The sequence below is a fragment of the Corella eumyota genome, chromosome 3 (assembly GCF_963082875.1).
Source record: "Corella eumyota chromosome 3, kaCorEumy4.1, whole genome shotgun sequence".
Classification (NCBI taxonomy): Eukaryota; Metazoa; Chordata; class Ascidiacea; order Phlebobranchia; family Corellidae; genus Corella; species Corella eumyota.
In genome coordinates, this window is record NC_137492.1 from 17,108,470 (window position 1) to 17,123,346 (window position 14,877).

The following is a 14,877-nucleotide window of genomic DNA, read 5'->3' on the forward strand; positions in this document are numbered from 1 at the left end:
GCTAATTCTATGTTATGTTAACAATTTACGGCACTAAAATTAACGTCAGTTGTTAAGTGTACCTATATAGCTTAGTAGTACAGTAATATTGATACACAAAATATATTCCAGTAATACGGGTATTTACTAGTTTTTAATTTAAAAGGGTTTTTTAGAAAATAAAGTACTATTTTTGGATTTTTTAGATAAAATGTGATTTGGATATAGTTAAATTATTATAAAAAAATCTTAAAAATGAGAGATAAAAATACAAACGGCAGAAGCAGTACACCATCGACCAGTTTAATTACAAAAACTTCAACGAAAAAGAAAAATTCTAAAAAGAAAAATGTCGGGCAAAAAAATAATGTAGGGTTCACTCAAAAATTATCAGCAGTTTTGACTAGGCTAATGTTTATATCACATGCCAGTATAGCATTATGGAGAGTCAGCCTAGTCTACGATCCGTTTTACTTGTACTTTTTAAGCATTGGCGTTGCCCTTCTACTATTTGAAATGATATTTACCTTAGCTGTGCGCCAAGGAAAGGAATACAAGTGGTAAATTGTGTTATTTTTTACGATTTTTGGCTGGTAAGATTGGCCCTTTACAAAAAAATTTTAACGGTTTTTCAAAGGGAATTAATCAAAGTAATTTGTTACAAAAGTTGAGTTACCTACACTCATGTGGGTTTATGTAATGGGTTAAAACAACAATCCACTTAAAACGGGGTAGTATAAATAACTCTTTAAAGGACCAAGTGTCGAAATACTGGTTTAACAGGTACCCATAAAATGACGCTCACTCGTTAAAGAGTTATTTAGGTGACGCCTTTAATATATACATGTTAACACACATTAATTGTTTTTAAGGGTTTGACATTTTAAGAATCTTTATTAGTTAAATATTAATATGGTGACAGAATTATTTTGCCAAATATAATGAGTAAAAAAAATTAAAAAGTAATAGTTGATAACCCAAAACCACAAATTTCTTAATAAAAATCCAACCTATTTTATCAGAAATTTTCGGCTAAATGTTGACCACAAATTAAATTTTATTCACAATCTAAAAAACATTCTCATGTGAAAATAAAAACTTTAAAATTTTTGAAATATTTCAGGTTTTGTCCAAGCGTGTTTTTCTACCTTTTAAGCGTTGTGCCTTGTCTGTGGTTTTTAGAGTTGGCCAGGTTAGATGAATACCAAAAACTTCCTAAAATCAGCGGCGGTTGTTTGCCAATAACCCAACTTAAAGGCTACAATATATCGGCAAGTATTTTTTTGATTTGTTGTATAGTAAACAAGTTAGACACAAAGTAAATACAATGTAGTAGATTAGACATACCAAGCAGCCAACAATAGAGCAATAAAGGCGACTTGACGCCACTATATTGTATGGTTTAGCTACTCCAAGCAAATAAATAAATCACCAAATTTTAATAACTTGACAATTTTTAAGTTAATTTACTAAATTGAGTTTTTTTTAAAGTTAATTACTCTAAATTGGCTTGTTTATATGTGATGCTGTATTTTATATTTTTTTACTTTTTAGGTTCAAGAAGATTTGGTTTTAGAAATTGACAAACCACAAAAACGTTCTATCCAAAACCTTGACCTAAACTTACTAGAAATAACTTTAACAAGAAATAAAAGAAAAACTGATGATGGCAAAAAAATACCAAGAGGCGGTAAAAAACGAAAAAGAAGAAAAAATAAAAACACAGAAAGCGTTACAACAACTTTGCCAAATTTAACAACCAATAGAAACAATATAAAAAACGATGTGCCAATAAGAACTACTCAAAACTTGACGCCTATTACTAAAAGCACAACAATGGGAAATAAAATCAGTAACGACCCTCCATACATGTCATTAGGTTCAAGCAGTGTTAAAACAGAGTCAGTTAAGGCTACAACTGTACTCGCAACCCACTCTTTTCCCGCAAATGCCACTCACACACAAACACAGATGTCAACAGAATTACCGAGCACCACACTAATCAATAATACCAACAGCTTAGGCAAACAACCAAACCAAAACACGCAATACACGACGGGAGAAAATTATGTCTTGATGACAGACCAAAAAACTTTTACAAAATCGCAGGATACATCTGATCAGTCGATAACGGAATTTCAATTATCGCGCACAACCACAAATTTGTTTGATATTAACCACGTGGCCACCACAGAAACGTCTACGACCTCTAAAATTAAACCTACTACAAACCCTTTCGATGTAATTGTAAATGACGTCACAACCACAAAAACCGATGACGTCACTGCCAGAAAAAATAAGGTCGTTACAACAAGAAAAACAATTCACGCCACCAAAGAAAACGTTGACGACGTCACGGGGGCTAACGGAAGTGACGTCACGACTCACAAGACCGGGATCCAGAATTTGGGAGATTCGATCACAAAGTTTGGTGAAAATACATTGACGTTAATTCAGAATACAACTATGACAGTTAACGCGTTTGTAAGTTCAAGTCTTTTTTATTCCTGAGTTGGTCTTATTTAAGGGTAAAGGTACATTCAATAATCTTATGCTACCTAGAAAATACACCTTGTTTTTGCCTTTATGGCCGGTTTTTATGTAGTTTTTAAGCAATAGCTTTGTTAAAATTATAAAAACTATATTTTGATGAAGAGAACGCTTTAAAATTAAATAATTTTAGATACATTCAAGCTTTTTATTTCAGCTCAACTTGTTGGACCCTGAAAACTGGCTTCTTGCTCTTCATCAAATCTTGTTGTTTGTTCTTGTGATTGGAAGATGGCTTCTGCCGAAGGGTGAGATCAGCAGAGATCAGTTATCTCAACTTCTTCTTGTTTTTATCGGAGTTGGAGCCGATATATTAGAATTTGTAACAGGTATAGGAGAATTTAAAATTTCTAGAAAAGTGTATTTTGTTAAATATTAACAAGGTATGCTATGTAGGGTCACGATAAAAACTAACTTTTAAATTAATTTTTTAAATATATAATTATATGATTTAGAAACCTTTGGTGATGAAGAAATCTCAGTAAAATGTAACTTGTTTCTTCATTATGTTATATACGGGGTATGGTCATGGAGCTTGTTACAGGTAGCTTATAATTTCTTCATGTAAATAAAGGATGCAAATAATAAAAAAAAGTTTGTTAAGGATTTTTTAAATACCAAACCTAATAGCTTTGGTTAATACTTGAAGAGATAAGCTATGGTCCATACTACTTGAACTACGTTAATCTGCAATAAATATATATTTATTTTAAACTCTTCTGTGAACTTTTGCAGTTTACATTAGTCTTAACGGCGGTCAGATCTCGCAAGGAAAGAGTTGGTTTCACAGACCGGGTTCAACAGGTTCCAAACTCGGAAAATTGTTGCACAAAAAATTTCTTTAAGCATGCAGATTTATGGGCAATTTTAGTTACACTAATGCTGCAGGTACGCTCATTTATCCTTGCTGTAGGTAAACTGAAGCAAGAATTTTTGTATATATTTTTATCCTCAATGTGAGGACTTAAACATAGAGTAACATAAGTTACTCCGACCTAGTCTCGAGTTGTCAGTGGCTGTGGCAGTTTGGGATATTATAAATTATATTTGCCCAAAAATTATACTGCTGATTAAGTGCTGGCTCAGCAGGAGTTTATACCGTTTATAGCTCCTCATTGAACCTACGACCTCATGTGTAGTGTAGCAAGTGTTTTACAACTACACCACGCTGCCGGTCTTAGTTATGTAAAGTTTGGTGTAATGTTTTTAGGATGTTCCGTTTCTTGCATTTCGGTTGTATATGATGATAGTTTACAACCAAGTTCAGCAGATGATGATATTTTTTACTGGAAAAAATATCCTGGTGGTGTTCTTGCAAATTTATCGAATAGTTGTTATACAGGTGACGTCATTTACCTATTTTTGACGTAACTTTTAGTTTCAGTCAATATTTATTAAGTTAATTATACCTCATTATGTAAAAAGTAAAAGAAAACCTTTTGGTATAGTTTAAAAATCTGATTTTTTTCGGTGTTTTTAAGGTCGAGAAAAAGGCAGATAACAATGATGATATCCCGGACGAGGAGCTGCAACCTTTGCGGGGAACTTTGCTTCGGTTGTCCGCCAAAGCTCGGAGTGTTTCTCAGAACGAAACCAACGTTGACGGAGACATAAAAAGTAAGTACTTTAAACTCAAAGTAAGTACTTCAAAATGTTGCCTTATTACTAGATGGCTTTAAATTGTGTTAAAATTAATTAAAATGAAATGGGTTTTATGTTAATTCAGATGCTTCTTTCAAGTCTAAAAAAGATGGGAGTGTAGTGGTAAAAATTCACTTAGATGGTAAAAACACAAAGAAAAGATAGCGTTTGTTTACTAAAAAACATTTATTTTTTAATTACACCAAGTGTTGAAAGTTTACTCTAACTTTTGTGGAGCCTACTGTAACTTACTACTGTAAATTTTATAACACGTCAATAAAAACCTATTTAGTAATAAGCTAGTTAATTTATTCTTATTTGAAGGCAGTAGTAAAAAATATGTTTTTTATACGATTCGCTATTTCCTTTTTTGCTGTATTTTTTCTTTAAAATGCTACTTTTCTTTTTTAAATAAATCGATTTAATTGATATAAATACAATTTAAAATTTTTTTATGTTTAAACTGGTATAAATTAGCTTAAAATTTATTATTAGAATTGCACATATTTTAAAAGAAGTTTTTATAAAAATTGTAAAGCGATTTCTATGTTAATTATTATTTCAGTTTTGGGGCATTCCCATATTTTTTGTTTGATTTTTTTTTTTTTTCGCGCGTTGAATTAAAAGTTATTGAAATATTGTTGTTAAAATGGATATCAAATCTTATATTATTCAGAACAATAAGCAACCTATTGTTTTTCCCAAATTTAAAATATCGTCAAATTGGAAAGTTAGTTCTAAAACGCCAGAATCAATCGCGAAAATTTTAGGAAACAAAAAAGTTAAATTTAGAGTTGGGAAAAAAAACTACCATAAAACAGGTAATTTGCAAATAATTATATGAGGGATTTGGTTAATTGTTTTTTAATTTAGTACCGGCAGCGATAGCGTGGTGTACTGATTACTGGTAGGAACACTTGCTACACCATCATGAGGTCGTCGGTTCAATCCCCACTGGTCTCATGCTGTAGCGCCCTTGAGTAAAGCGCTATAAACGGTATAAACTCCTGCTGAGCCAGCACTTAATCAGCAGTATAATTATCGAAAATTATAATCTATATAATATTCCAAACTACTAAAGGCAACTTGAGACTGGGTCAGAGTAACAGTTGTTACTCTATGTTTTGGTCGCGCATTCTAGCTTCCCACATCGAGGATAAAGATGTATATTAAACAAAAAAAAACAAAAAATGATTTCAACAATTTTTTTAATTTTTAATTCTTTAATTACCTAGTTAAAATTTTTTTTTTATAATAAGATGTGCAGTGGGAAGGAAAATGTGATTTTATTTTTGCTACATTGCAAGAATTTATAAATTGGACCCAACCCACAATATCATTTAAAGATATCGATCCTACCAAATATTGGTGTTATGCTGATTATATTTATATGAGAGATCTTTTTTCCGAAGTTAAGGATTTCAATGTTTTAGAGGAAGTAAGGTGGTCGGATTTAGGGTTTACTGGGAGTGAAGGTTGTGATTCAGCTATTTGGATTGGGAGCAAGGGTGCTAACACACCGTGTCATTACGATACCTATGGTTACAATCTTGTTTTGCAAGTAAGTAGTTCTAATATTTTTTAAAAATATATAAATAAACAAATAAAGTTTTTTTATTTTAAAAATAATTTCTATGTTAAAATTTAAACAGCATTTTTAATTGTATTTGTGTTATTTTTTATGTTTTTAATATATGCTTTATATTATTATAATATATTTATCTTAATTTGTATTTCAATTTTATTTTATAACTAACTGTTCAAAGGTTTATGGTCAAAAGCGTTGGACTTTATTTCCTCCTTCAGATACTAACAATCTTTATCCAACCAGAATTCCTTATGAAGAATCAAGTGTGTTCAGTCAAGTTAATTTACTTAATCCAGATCCTTCAATGACCAGGTAAATATTTTAGATTTAAATTTTAAAACATTTTTATTCAGAAGTGTGTTTGTTAAGTTCAAGACTGTTTACCTTTTACTGTGCTAAACAATTAATTTTATATTTTTATGATTATTTATCCTCGATGTGGAAAGGTCGACTTCACGACTTAAACATAGAGTAACATCAGTTAACCCGACCCAGTCTCAAAATGTCTTTGGCAGTTTAGGATATTATAGAATATAATTACATGATAAATAAAATGCTGATTAAGCATTGTTTTAGTGGAAATTTATATCGTTTACAGCGCCCTATCGCTACAGAATAAGGAGCAGTGGGGATCAAACCTAGGACCTTATGCAGTGAAGCCAAGTTTTCCGACTGCACAACACTACAAGTCAAATATTTAAATTGCAATTAGGCAATATATCCAACACATGCAAAAAAATAAGATGATAAAATGAACTCAATATTTGGCTTAAAATTAACATAGAAAACATGGCAAAGTTTATATAAAAATTGTTTTTTTTTTGCATTTAGATTTCAAAATTGCACCCCACATGTTATAACATTAAATCCTGGTGATATGTTATTTGTTCCTCAACATTGGTGGCATTTTGTGGAAAATTTGGAATTAAGTATCAGTGTCAATGCCTGGTTCCCATGTGTAAGTTTGGTTTTATTTCCTATTTATTTGAGTTTAGTCACTTTTATTTTTATATTTTTGTGTCAAAGTTTTTCTTTGTAAATTTGCAAAATTTTTTTGAAAAGAGTTTTTTTTTTATTTCAAATTTTTTCTTATTTCTAATGAATAAGGTCGTTAAAAAAGTATTAAAATTTTTTTGTAAATACGTTTTAAAAAATAATAAAAAACGGCAATTTTCCAATAAAAAAAAACTTAAAATTTTAGGAAAACGACTTTAACAATCGTGCCACTGAGGCAGTAACTCGGCTTTTGATTGGCTCGTTGATGCCACGACTCGACGCACACGACCACGTGGGTACCTCGTGGTTAAACCCAAACGAGTCAATGACGTCACAAACCCAAAATATCGAATTATTACGTCACGCTTTAAATGAAAAATCAAAAATACATAAGATTAAATCAGAAATCGGATCTAATGACATTGGCAATGCATCTGAACAATGCAAATGTAGTGATAAACAAATAGTAAACGAGTTATCCAAAATTGATGCTCATTTTCTTGAAAAATTTTGCTTTAAACATTCATATTTAGGTGAAAAAAAATGTAAGGCTTCAAAATTAAAAAATTTAAAAAATCAAATTAATTATGATGATAAAAATTCCGCAAAACGTCAAAAACTTGGGGCTGATAACAATATCAACGATTTAATTACTTACAAAAAGTTTGTGGAATGTTTAACCAAACCAAATGTCGTTTCAGTAATATTAAACGAACTTGAAAAATTATAACAAAAAAAATATTTCGACACATATTTTTGTCTATGATTTTTATGTGTAGACTTATAAATATAGTTTTATGTGTAAACTATTAAGTGTGTATAAATAATACGGGCCGCTAGTTAACGATATACATCATTTAATCGAAACTTATTAGGTCATGTATTGTTTGTAGTTTTTTCAATGTTAATAAAGAAAAGTACATAAATTGTATTATTATAAAATATATTTTTTTTTTACATGAAATTTTGAATAGTTTATTTTAGTATTAAAGTGCATACGATATAATATTACTTTGTGTTTTGTTAGTTTATTTCTAAATTGTTTAATTAAGACTTAACATATGTTTTAATTAGTAGACTACTTATACAATATTAAAATATAATAAAAATGAATTAAATATTTTTTTTTCAGAAAATTCATTATCTAAAAACAATATTGGAAAATATAGTTATTTATCATAATATTTTGACACTCGTCTTATAATAACATATAGGGGACAGGCTTTATAATAATAAAGTTTTATTATTAAACATTTGGCCAACATTTATTATTTCATTGTCGGGACAGACCTGACACGTTTTCAGTATCTTTAATACAATACCTATATATCTTTATGTATACATTACACTTGTTACATTCATGTTAAATTGGATATAATATATTAAGTTCTTTTTGTACTGGTGTCAGAATAGTGCTTTGACTAAGCTATCATATATTTTTTCAGTAAGTTTTACTAACTTTTGGTTAAGGTAATAAATTAGGCTGTGCATAATTTTTAAATAAATTGCATGCATAATAATTAGTAATAAAACCCTTTTTTAGCTCTAGTGTGTAATAATTAGATGACTGTTAAAAGTTACCGTTTAAATTGGTCCCGTATCGTATTTTCAATTATTTATTGATGTCCGTCATATCAGACCTAATTAAACGAAGATCGATAAGACAAAACGTTTGTTGTCAGATAGGTTTTGATGTACATATGCCAGTAATTAGAAACATCCCGATCAAACAAAGGACTATTTTCGACGAAAGTAAAACCGCTTTGTTGTGCTGGGACCGCGCGTGATTGCCTTGTTCTAAGGACAGATCACAAAGACTGAGTATTTACAGTAGGCTTTTGTTCCACGGAGTTTAAAAGATCAGGTGGCTCAGCCTGTTGCCAAGTACAGCAAAAAAAATAACTTGGTAAGGTCCACGACAAACATCTTTATATAGAATAGGTTTGTGACTTAATAATATCATACAATATCTATAGAGGAGCATATGGGTTGAACAGCAGACTAGAAGAGATTGGATATTTATGTTTTTATAAATGTTGACATGTTTTTTCAGCTGGTCTTATTATTTTAGTCGAGGTATGTATGTAACAGATTTAACTTCTGTTTTATCCAGTTGCACAACTTGTTTTAATAAAAAGACGACTTTAGAAAGCTTGAAATATATAAGAGCTAGCACAGTTTAATTATTAATTGAAAAACACTTAATAATTTATTGATACAGTAATAAAAAATGGAATTTTATAGTTTGCCTAAGTTAAGTGTGAAGAGAGTTAATAAGAAAATAGTTTACGAATAAAAAATACTTTAAACTTTTGGTTCTTAATGTTATTTAGACATTATAAATAAATTGTTTAATAATGTTATAAAAAATAGAACATATTTTATAGCAAAAATATTAGATTAACTTTTTATTCGTAATTTAGATTTTGTAAGTTAATTTTAAATTCAACAATGTCAGCTGAAGCTATTAAAGCCAACTACATTTCCAGCAATAATTTGTACAGACAAACCTTGCTGGGCAACCGAGGTACAGTTCAAGTAGTAAATTGTGCACCATTCATTAAAGCCATCGGCACGAACACTCGATTTGCAAATTCAGCTGGACCTAAAACCACGACAGTCAAGGAACAGATTTCGTCCGAATCCAACTTCACTAAGTTCAGACCCGTGACGTCACACCCTACTACGTCACTGATTGCGTCATTGTACAAGCAGCATTCGCTTGCTGATACAAGAAATGTCCAATCAGCTTCCAATGGGAAATTACCAACCTTGTTTAATCAAACTAAACCTGCACCGTATTCGCATAAACGAAAACGCGAACTCCGAGCTTTTACAAATCCTCGTCACACACAAAAAGATTTTACCTTACCTCAAAGCATATTAACTTCCCGAAAACCCCCGGTGCCAAGAACCGGGTCCGCCGTGACCGTACCCAGCGCCAGTGCATCGTGGACTGCAGCTCATGCCTCCATTACTGCAAGCGGGCAGCGACTTTTGCCAGACACCAATGCACAGAATACACCATTTTCTAATGGTTTACACAACTCTATTGATGGGTATAAAAGTATGCAAACCTATTCTAGTTCGTCAAGAAGGCCTACTGTCAACTACATGCCATTTTATGAGGTTAGAGGCAGAGGAGATGGTGCAAGCGTAGTTGATGTACCCTCTATTGATATTGAAGGTAAAAAAATCGAAAATTCAGGTTCAAAACACAGTTTAAAATCTACAGAAGACAGTTTGTCGAAAAAAGAAGTGTCGGCAAAAATCGAAGAAACCTCTGTAACTCAACCAAGCATTTCGTCAACTGTACAAATGGAGGAAGGAATGGAATCGTTGGTGTCAGTGCTTTTAGGTAAGGGCATAAACGAACCAAGTCAAGGCAACTCTACGCCTACCTCACATAAAGTTGAAAAGAAAGTACGATTTAGTTCTGCTGTAACCACCAACAAAATCGACGAACCTTCCTACACCGAAGCCCTTATTCAATCTCTACAGCGCGACCTAAAGAAGCGAAGCACCTACGATCTTACCACAAATTCCCCACGTATATCTGAAGAATCTAAGGAAGAAAAACCGGTTAAGGAGCAAGCTGAATCAGTAGTTACTTCATGTAGTGGCAAAGAAGAAGACCCAGTTTACATTACACCCGTTATGAAAGTTGTGGTTACTAAAAGACAGGCACCCACAGGGGCTGAGTTAAAAGAAGGCAACAAAAGCGCCAAGAATGACATATCTACTACTCAACGCACTTCCAACACAGCTAACAAAATTTCAAACACAGATATGCCTCAACTCGATCTTAAGACAATACAGTTAAGTGCTAGCGAGGTGATTAGAAGAGGTACCCAGGCTACTGTACGGGCTTCGACTGCCGGAATTTCACGAAACCCTGAAGCCATTGCAAGAGTTGTAAAAATGGTCCCAAAAAGACAAACTGTCGTAATGCCGAATTTCCCTAAGCAACCAGCTTGGCAACGTCGCAATTTTCCACTTCATTCAAATAACCCACGACTGGGAGCCGCTGTTGTAGTTAATCAGTCATGTGCTGTTGCTGTTCAAGGTAATAACTTTAACAAAAATCAGTTGTCAAAAATGGCAGCGCGAAAATCGGAAAATCTGCGAAGTCGGCTCACCAGCGCCGGTGGTGGAATATACATTTCTACCTCGCAGAGTATAAGGCCATCCACAACGCCTGGAATTATGAACGAAATTACAAACAAGGACAGAGCAACAGTTTCTCGCACAGGACAGCAGAACACTATTCGAATAAAAGACGAGCCAACTAAGACTATATCAGTTCTGTCGCCGCGTAACTTAACTGGCTATAATGCGAATGGTACGTTTACAGACTTTCAACCAATACCCGCGATGCCAGATCATATTAATTTCTGTGACCCTAGAAAAACAGAACTCATCTTACAATGGTTAAATGATGTTAATAAAAAACGTAATATTGATGCTAAATTAAGAAAGGGTTCGTTTTCAGTAAGGTCAAAGGCATCTAGTTAGGCCTTCCATTTATTGTTAATATTACAATAATATACCAAAACAGTGTTTTTAAGATTATGTATTATATATTTGGTAAATAATAGTGCATTACCGTTTTCTATATTGCCTAATGTTAAATTAAATTTGATTTATTACTTAAAAACATAATAATTTTTTGTCGATTTTGTAACTGTGTTTTTATTATCTTATAAAAAAAATAAACATTTATTAAAATTGTGATTTGTATTTAATATATACATAAAATTACAAAATTTTTTACGATATGAATTCGTTTTAATATTTGTTCAGATAATAAAATACATTTTAAATAACATTTTACATAAATTGCTAATGGAACTTACAAGAAATAAACTTAAAAATATTGCATCTGTTTTTGGCAATCAGTAAAAAACAAAAAAATCATGTATTTAAAATTGTAATATAATCTTAAAATTAAAAGGCATAAGTGCAAAAGTAATTAACAAAAACTAACAGTTAGTTAGTTGGTAATTTTATATAAAAACTTATTACTTAAGGTTATCAAAAATCTTAAATTGAAAAAAAATTGTTAAACGCTATAGGTTATATCGTAAGTACGGATTTGCCAATTATTTTTTAACCAAAGTTTTTTCTAATTATCAGCTGCAACCATATTTACATAACAAGGCACTGTAAATCCCGAAGAGCCATCGGCTAAGGACTTAATAACAGAATAGGTAGAAGCTATGCCGCCTACCACACCAATTAAAATAATCTCAATCAAGAAAATCTGAATATACAGCGGAATTTTAATCTGAGTCCATTCGTAGTTTGTCTTAAATACTTGTTCTCCGTTTTCCACTTCCGCGCTTTCCGTGCTTTCCGCGTAATCCTGCTCTATGCTCTGACCTGACTTGTACGTTGCGTTCTCCGAATAATCTACAGGTAGATTCCCAAAGGCATCGATGGGTTGTTTTTGTCGCGACAGCAGTATGTAGAAAAGCGGAGGAAAGACGAAATTGGAGGCTGCAACTGTCGTACCACCAACTAGAGAAAGAATAACTCCGAAATGCGGAACACTCAAGCCGACGAATAAAACCATAACCATCACCCCGGAACGTACAAGACACCGCTTAATTGTAAACTCTATTAACGACAAAAAAAATTCCAGTTAAATAAGTTCAATTTACTAAGGCTTATACTTTTAAAGTGTTACGTTGTCAAATGATATTACAAAGTTTATACTAACTGTCTTCCATTCCGAAAACTCCTTCCAAGTCTTGCATAATTGGGTTAACCACAATCAGATAAGCCATTAACAAATGAGATGTTATAAGAATGATCACAGCGTACTGGATCCAATTAGCATCCATTTCTTTTAGGATGTTGCTGTTTGTCATTTTATCGCCAATAACCACAAACCCAGAGACAGATACCATAAGATAAAGGCTCATGACACCTTAAATTAAAAAAACAAATATATAATTCATTTATTTTGTTTTTGTCGACGTGGGAAGAACTTAAGGCCCGCAGTTATTTCAGTTCCTGTTTAAATCAAGACGAGTTTTAATATACAAGAGCTTAGTATTTATTCTCTTTTTTGCCTCATTTGATGCGTTTAATGTTATTTCCTTGTTCACTTATGCTTCCATATATGGAATATAACCTTTACAAATTTAACTTAAAAACTGTTAGTCCAACACGGTAATAACTAACACACAACTTTGCTCTACTTTAACCTCATGTTGCAAAGAAAACTTACTGAATATTCCAATAACCACTGCTTGTCCAAACTTTTCTGGATTTTTCATATCAACTTGAATAGTAGGAAAACAACTTGCACCTCCGAATCCAAACAGAATTGTTCCAAATGCCGTAAAAAAGCTGTCAAACGATGGGTTAGCGTGCGTTACTGGGTCTTTAACTGTCATCTGCAAAACAAGAAAACAGTTAAACTTTAAACAACACTTTTAAATGCGAGGTTTAAAGTTAAAATAATCCCAGTTTAATAGTTTTAAACCTTTTAGGTATAGAATAACAATATTAGAACGACAGTAATTTTGCTTTTAAATCGAAGTGTAGTTTTATTAACAGTGGTCATTAAGTATTCATCTACCCTCCTCGCTTATCAAACAATAAACTTATTTTACCGTTGCAAGGCCTGATACTATCAGTACAGCACCAACAGCACTTGTTATTGCAGCAAGGATACCAGCCTGCCAAAAGTCTTTTGGCGTTCCCAGCCACGTCAGTGGTGTTAGAACTGCAGCTATAATTAAAATCCAGTAGCAAGCGTAGATTTGAACACCGGCATCTTTTAGTAGAGTCGAAATATTTTCCGAGATTAGCAGAAGGTAAACAGTAGCTTCAAACAACAAACGGTTAAAACACATTTTACATTTCGTTGTTTCATCAAATTAGCTTGCTTTTTTAATATTTTTGTGCCTTAAAGCATTGTATTGTGTTTATAAAGTTCAATTTTACTGCCTTATGTTGTATAACTTACCTCCACCAAACAGTGTGGCTATTATAGCAATTCTTGTAGCCAGTTTTCCCCATTTTCCTGCTGCCCTGAACCCAATAGTCGGGTAGGGATCAGAAATGTAATTGGTTTCATATTCAGGGTATCTTTTGCGTAATACGGTCCAACATTCGCCCAAAATCTTGCCAGTGAAAGACGATAGTAGACCACATATTATAAGCAATGCTATGCCTGTAAAAACATATTTGTTAGTGTAGTCTAATACTTTTTATATATATTTATTTGTCCTCGATTTGGTAAGGTCGACTTTACGACGTAAACTTAGAGTAACGTCAGTTACCCCGACCCAGTCTCGAGTTGTCTTTGTCAGTTTGGGATGTTATAGATTATAACTGTCCGGTAATTATGCAGCTGATAAAGAATTCGCTCAGCAGGAGTTCATATCGTTTATACTCAAGGGTCTTACAGCATGAAAGCCGCGGGAATCAAACGCATGACCTCATGTAGTAAAGTCAATTGTTCTGACCACTACACCAAGCTGCCGGTTTTTATAAGCATTTATACTAATCTAATCAATTTGCGTTTATTTAAAAAAAGGATTACTTTAAAATGTTTTATTTTGGCTTATTTAAATGGGAAATAAAATATAACATACCGAACCAGCCGCTATCAACTAAAGCCATGGGTAAGGCAAGTATTCCACTGCCACACATTGTACCCAGTATAAAAACGGCCGCAACGTAGATGTTAAGGCCCTGTTCAAATATAATATAAATCGTTAAATAATATTGTCTAGTAGTGATGACAGAACTTGATTTTAAGATTTGATCAATTAATTTTAAAGGCTCTGGTTATGATAAATTAGTTAGTGTCTTTCGTATAAAGGTAATTTTTAATTAATTAAAAATAGCCCTTTAATTAGTTAAGTGACTTTTGCGTTGTATATTAATCTATAAATTCGTATTTTTTTACCTTTTTGACATTTTCCTTTGGATGTAATTGTACCTGATCATCAGATTCCATTTCGAATAAATTAGATTGCATATAATAGTTCAAGAAAATATTTCAATTTTATTTATATTTGTGCAAATGTTTAATTTTTAACTTTTTTGTAACAGAAAACTTATCTTAATTGCTACATTCCTATTATAACAATTACTTTTAGTTC

At 32.2% G+C, this 14,877-nt stretch overlaps 3 protein-coding genes across 3 annotated transcripts; 2 read left to right on the forward strand and 1 right to left on the reverse strand.

Moving 5' to 3' along the window:
- The first annotated feature begins 164 nt into the window (after nucleotides 1–164).
- LOC145745275 (uncharacterized) lies at nucleotides 165–4,667 on the forward strand. The gene is made up of 9 exons (XM_082563304.1): nucleotides 165–539; nucleotides 1,103–1,250; nucleotides 1,534–2,463; nucleotides 2,687–2,858; nucleotides 2,985–3,073; nucleotides 3,265–3,417; nucleotides 3,740–3,871; nucleotides 4,011–4,146; nucleotides 4,256–4,667. The coding sequence occupies exons 1-9, from the start codon at nucleotides 235–237 to the stop codon at nucleotides 4,333–4,335; spliced, it is 2,145 nt and encodes a 714-aa protein (XP_082419430.1). The 5' UTR covers nucleotides 165–234; the 3' UTR covers nucleotides 4,336–4,667.
- A 129-nt stretch (nucleotides 4,668–4,796) lies between these two features.
- Nucleotides 4,797–7,496, forward strand: LOC145745727 (HSPB1-associated protein 1-like). Its single transcript, XM_082563878.1, has 5 exons — nucleotides 4,797–4,991; nucleotides 5,430–5,731; nucleotides 5,937–6,070; nucleotides 6,590–6,716; nucleotides 6,960–7,496. The coding sequence occupies exons 1-5, from the start codon at nucleotides 4,820–4,822 to the stop codon at nucleotides 7,482–7,484; spliced, it is 1,260 nt and encodes a 419-aa protein (XP_082420004.1). The 5' UTR covers nucleotides 4,797–4,819; the 3' UTR covers nucleotides 7,485–7,496.
- Nucleotides 7,497–11,607: 4,111 nt separating this feature from the next.
- On the reverse strand, nucleotides 11,608–14,847 carry LOC145745196 (uncharacterized). The gene is made up of 7 exons (XM_082563203.1): nucleotides 14,682–14,847; nucleotides 14,365–14,464; nucleotides 13,734–13,940; nucleotides 13,378–13,592; nucleotides 12,990–13,158; nucleotides 12,477–12,686; nucleotides 11,608–12,373 (listed from the first exon to the last, which is right to left on the reverse strand). Exons 1-7 carry the CDS (start codon nucleotides 14,751–14,753, stop codon nucleotides 11,880–11,882), a joined length of 1,467 nt encoding a protein of 488 aa, XP_082419329.1. The 5' UTR covers nucleotides 14,754–14,847; the 3' UTR covers nucleotides 11,608–11,879.
- Nucleotides 14,848–14,877: the final 30 nt, after the last annotated feature.

What these genes read in the sequence shown, in the direction of transcription:
- LOC145745275 (XM_082563304.1), top strand. Translation starts at nt 235, where the DNA reads ATGAGAGATAAAAATACAAACGGCAGAAGCAGTACACCATCGACCAGT. An exon ending in CAAGGAAAGGAATACAAGTG is followed by an intron (nt 540 to 1,102) that starts GTAAATTGTGTT and finishes GAAATATTTCAG; the next exon opens with GTTTTGTCCAAGCGTGTTTT. An exon ending in TAGTTACACTAATGCTGCAG is followed by an intron (nt 3,418 to 3,739) that starts GTACGCTCATTT and finishes TAATGTTTTTAG; the next exon opens with GATGTTCCGTTTCTTGCATT.
- LOC145745727 (XM_082563878.1), top strand. Translation starts at nt 4,820, where the DNA reads ATGGATATCAAATCTTATATTATTCAGAACAATAAGCAACCTATTGTT. An exon ending in GTTACAATCTTGTTTTGCAA is followed by an intron (nt 5,732 to 5,936) that starts GTAAGTAGTTCT and finishes AACTGTTCAAAG; the next exon opens with GTTTATGGTCAAAAGCGTTG. An exon ending in TCAATGCCTGGTTCCCATGT is followed by an intron (nt 6,717 to 6,959) that starts GTAAGTTTGGTT and finishes TTAAAATTTTAG; the next exon opens with GAAAACGACTTTAACAATCG.
- LOC145745196 (XM_082563203.1), bottom strand. Translation starts at nt 14,753, where the DNA reads ATGCAATCTAATTTATTCGAAATGGAATCTGATGATCAGGTACAATTA. An exon ending in AGTTGATAGCGGCTGGTTCG is followed by an intron (nt 13,941 to 14,364) that starts GTATGTTATATT and finishes ATGTTTTTACAG; the next exon opens with GCATAGCATTGCTTATAATA. An exon ending in TAGTATCAGGCCTTGCAACG is followed by an intron (nt 13,159 to 13,377) that starts GTAAAATAAGTT and finishes CTTGTTTTGCAG; the next exon opens with ATGACAGTTAAAGACCCAGT.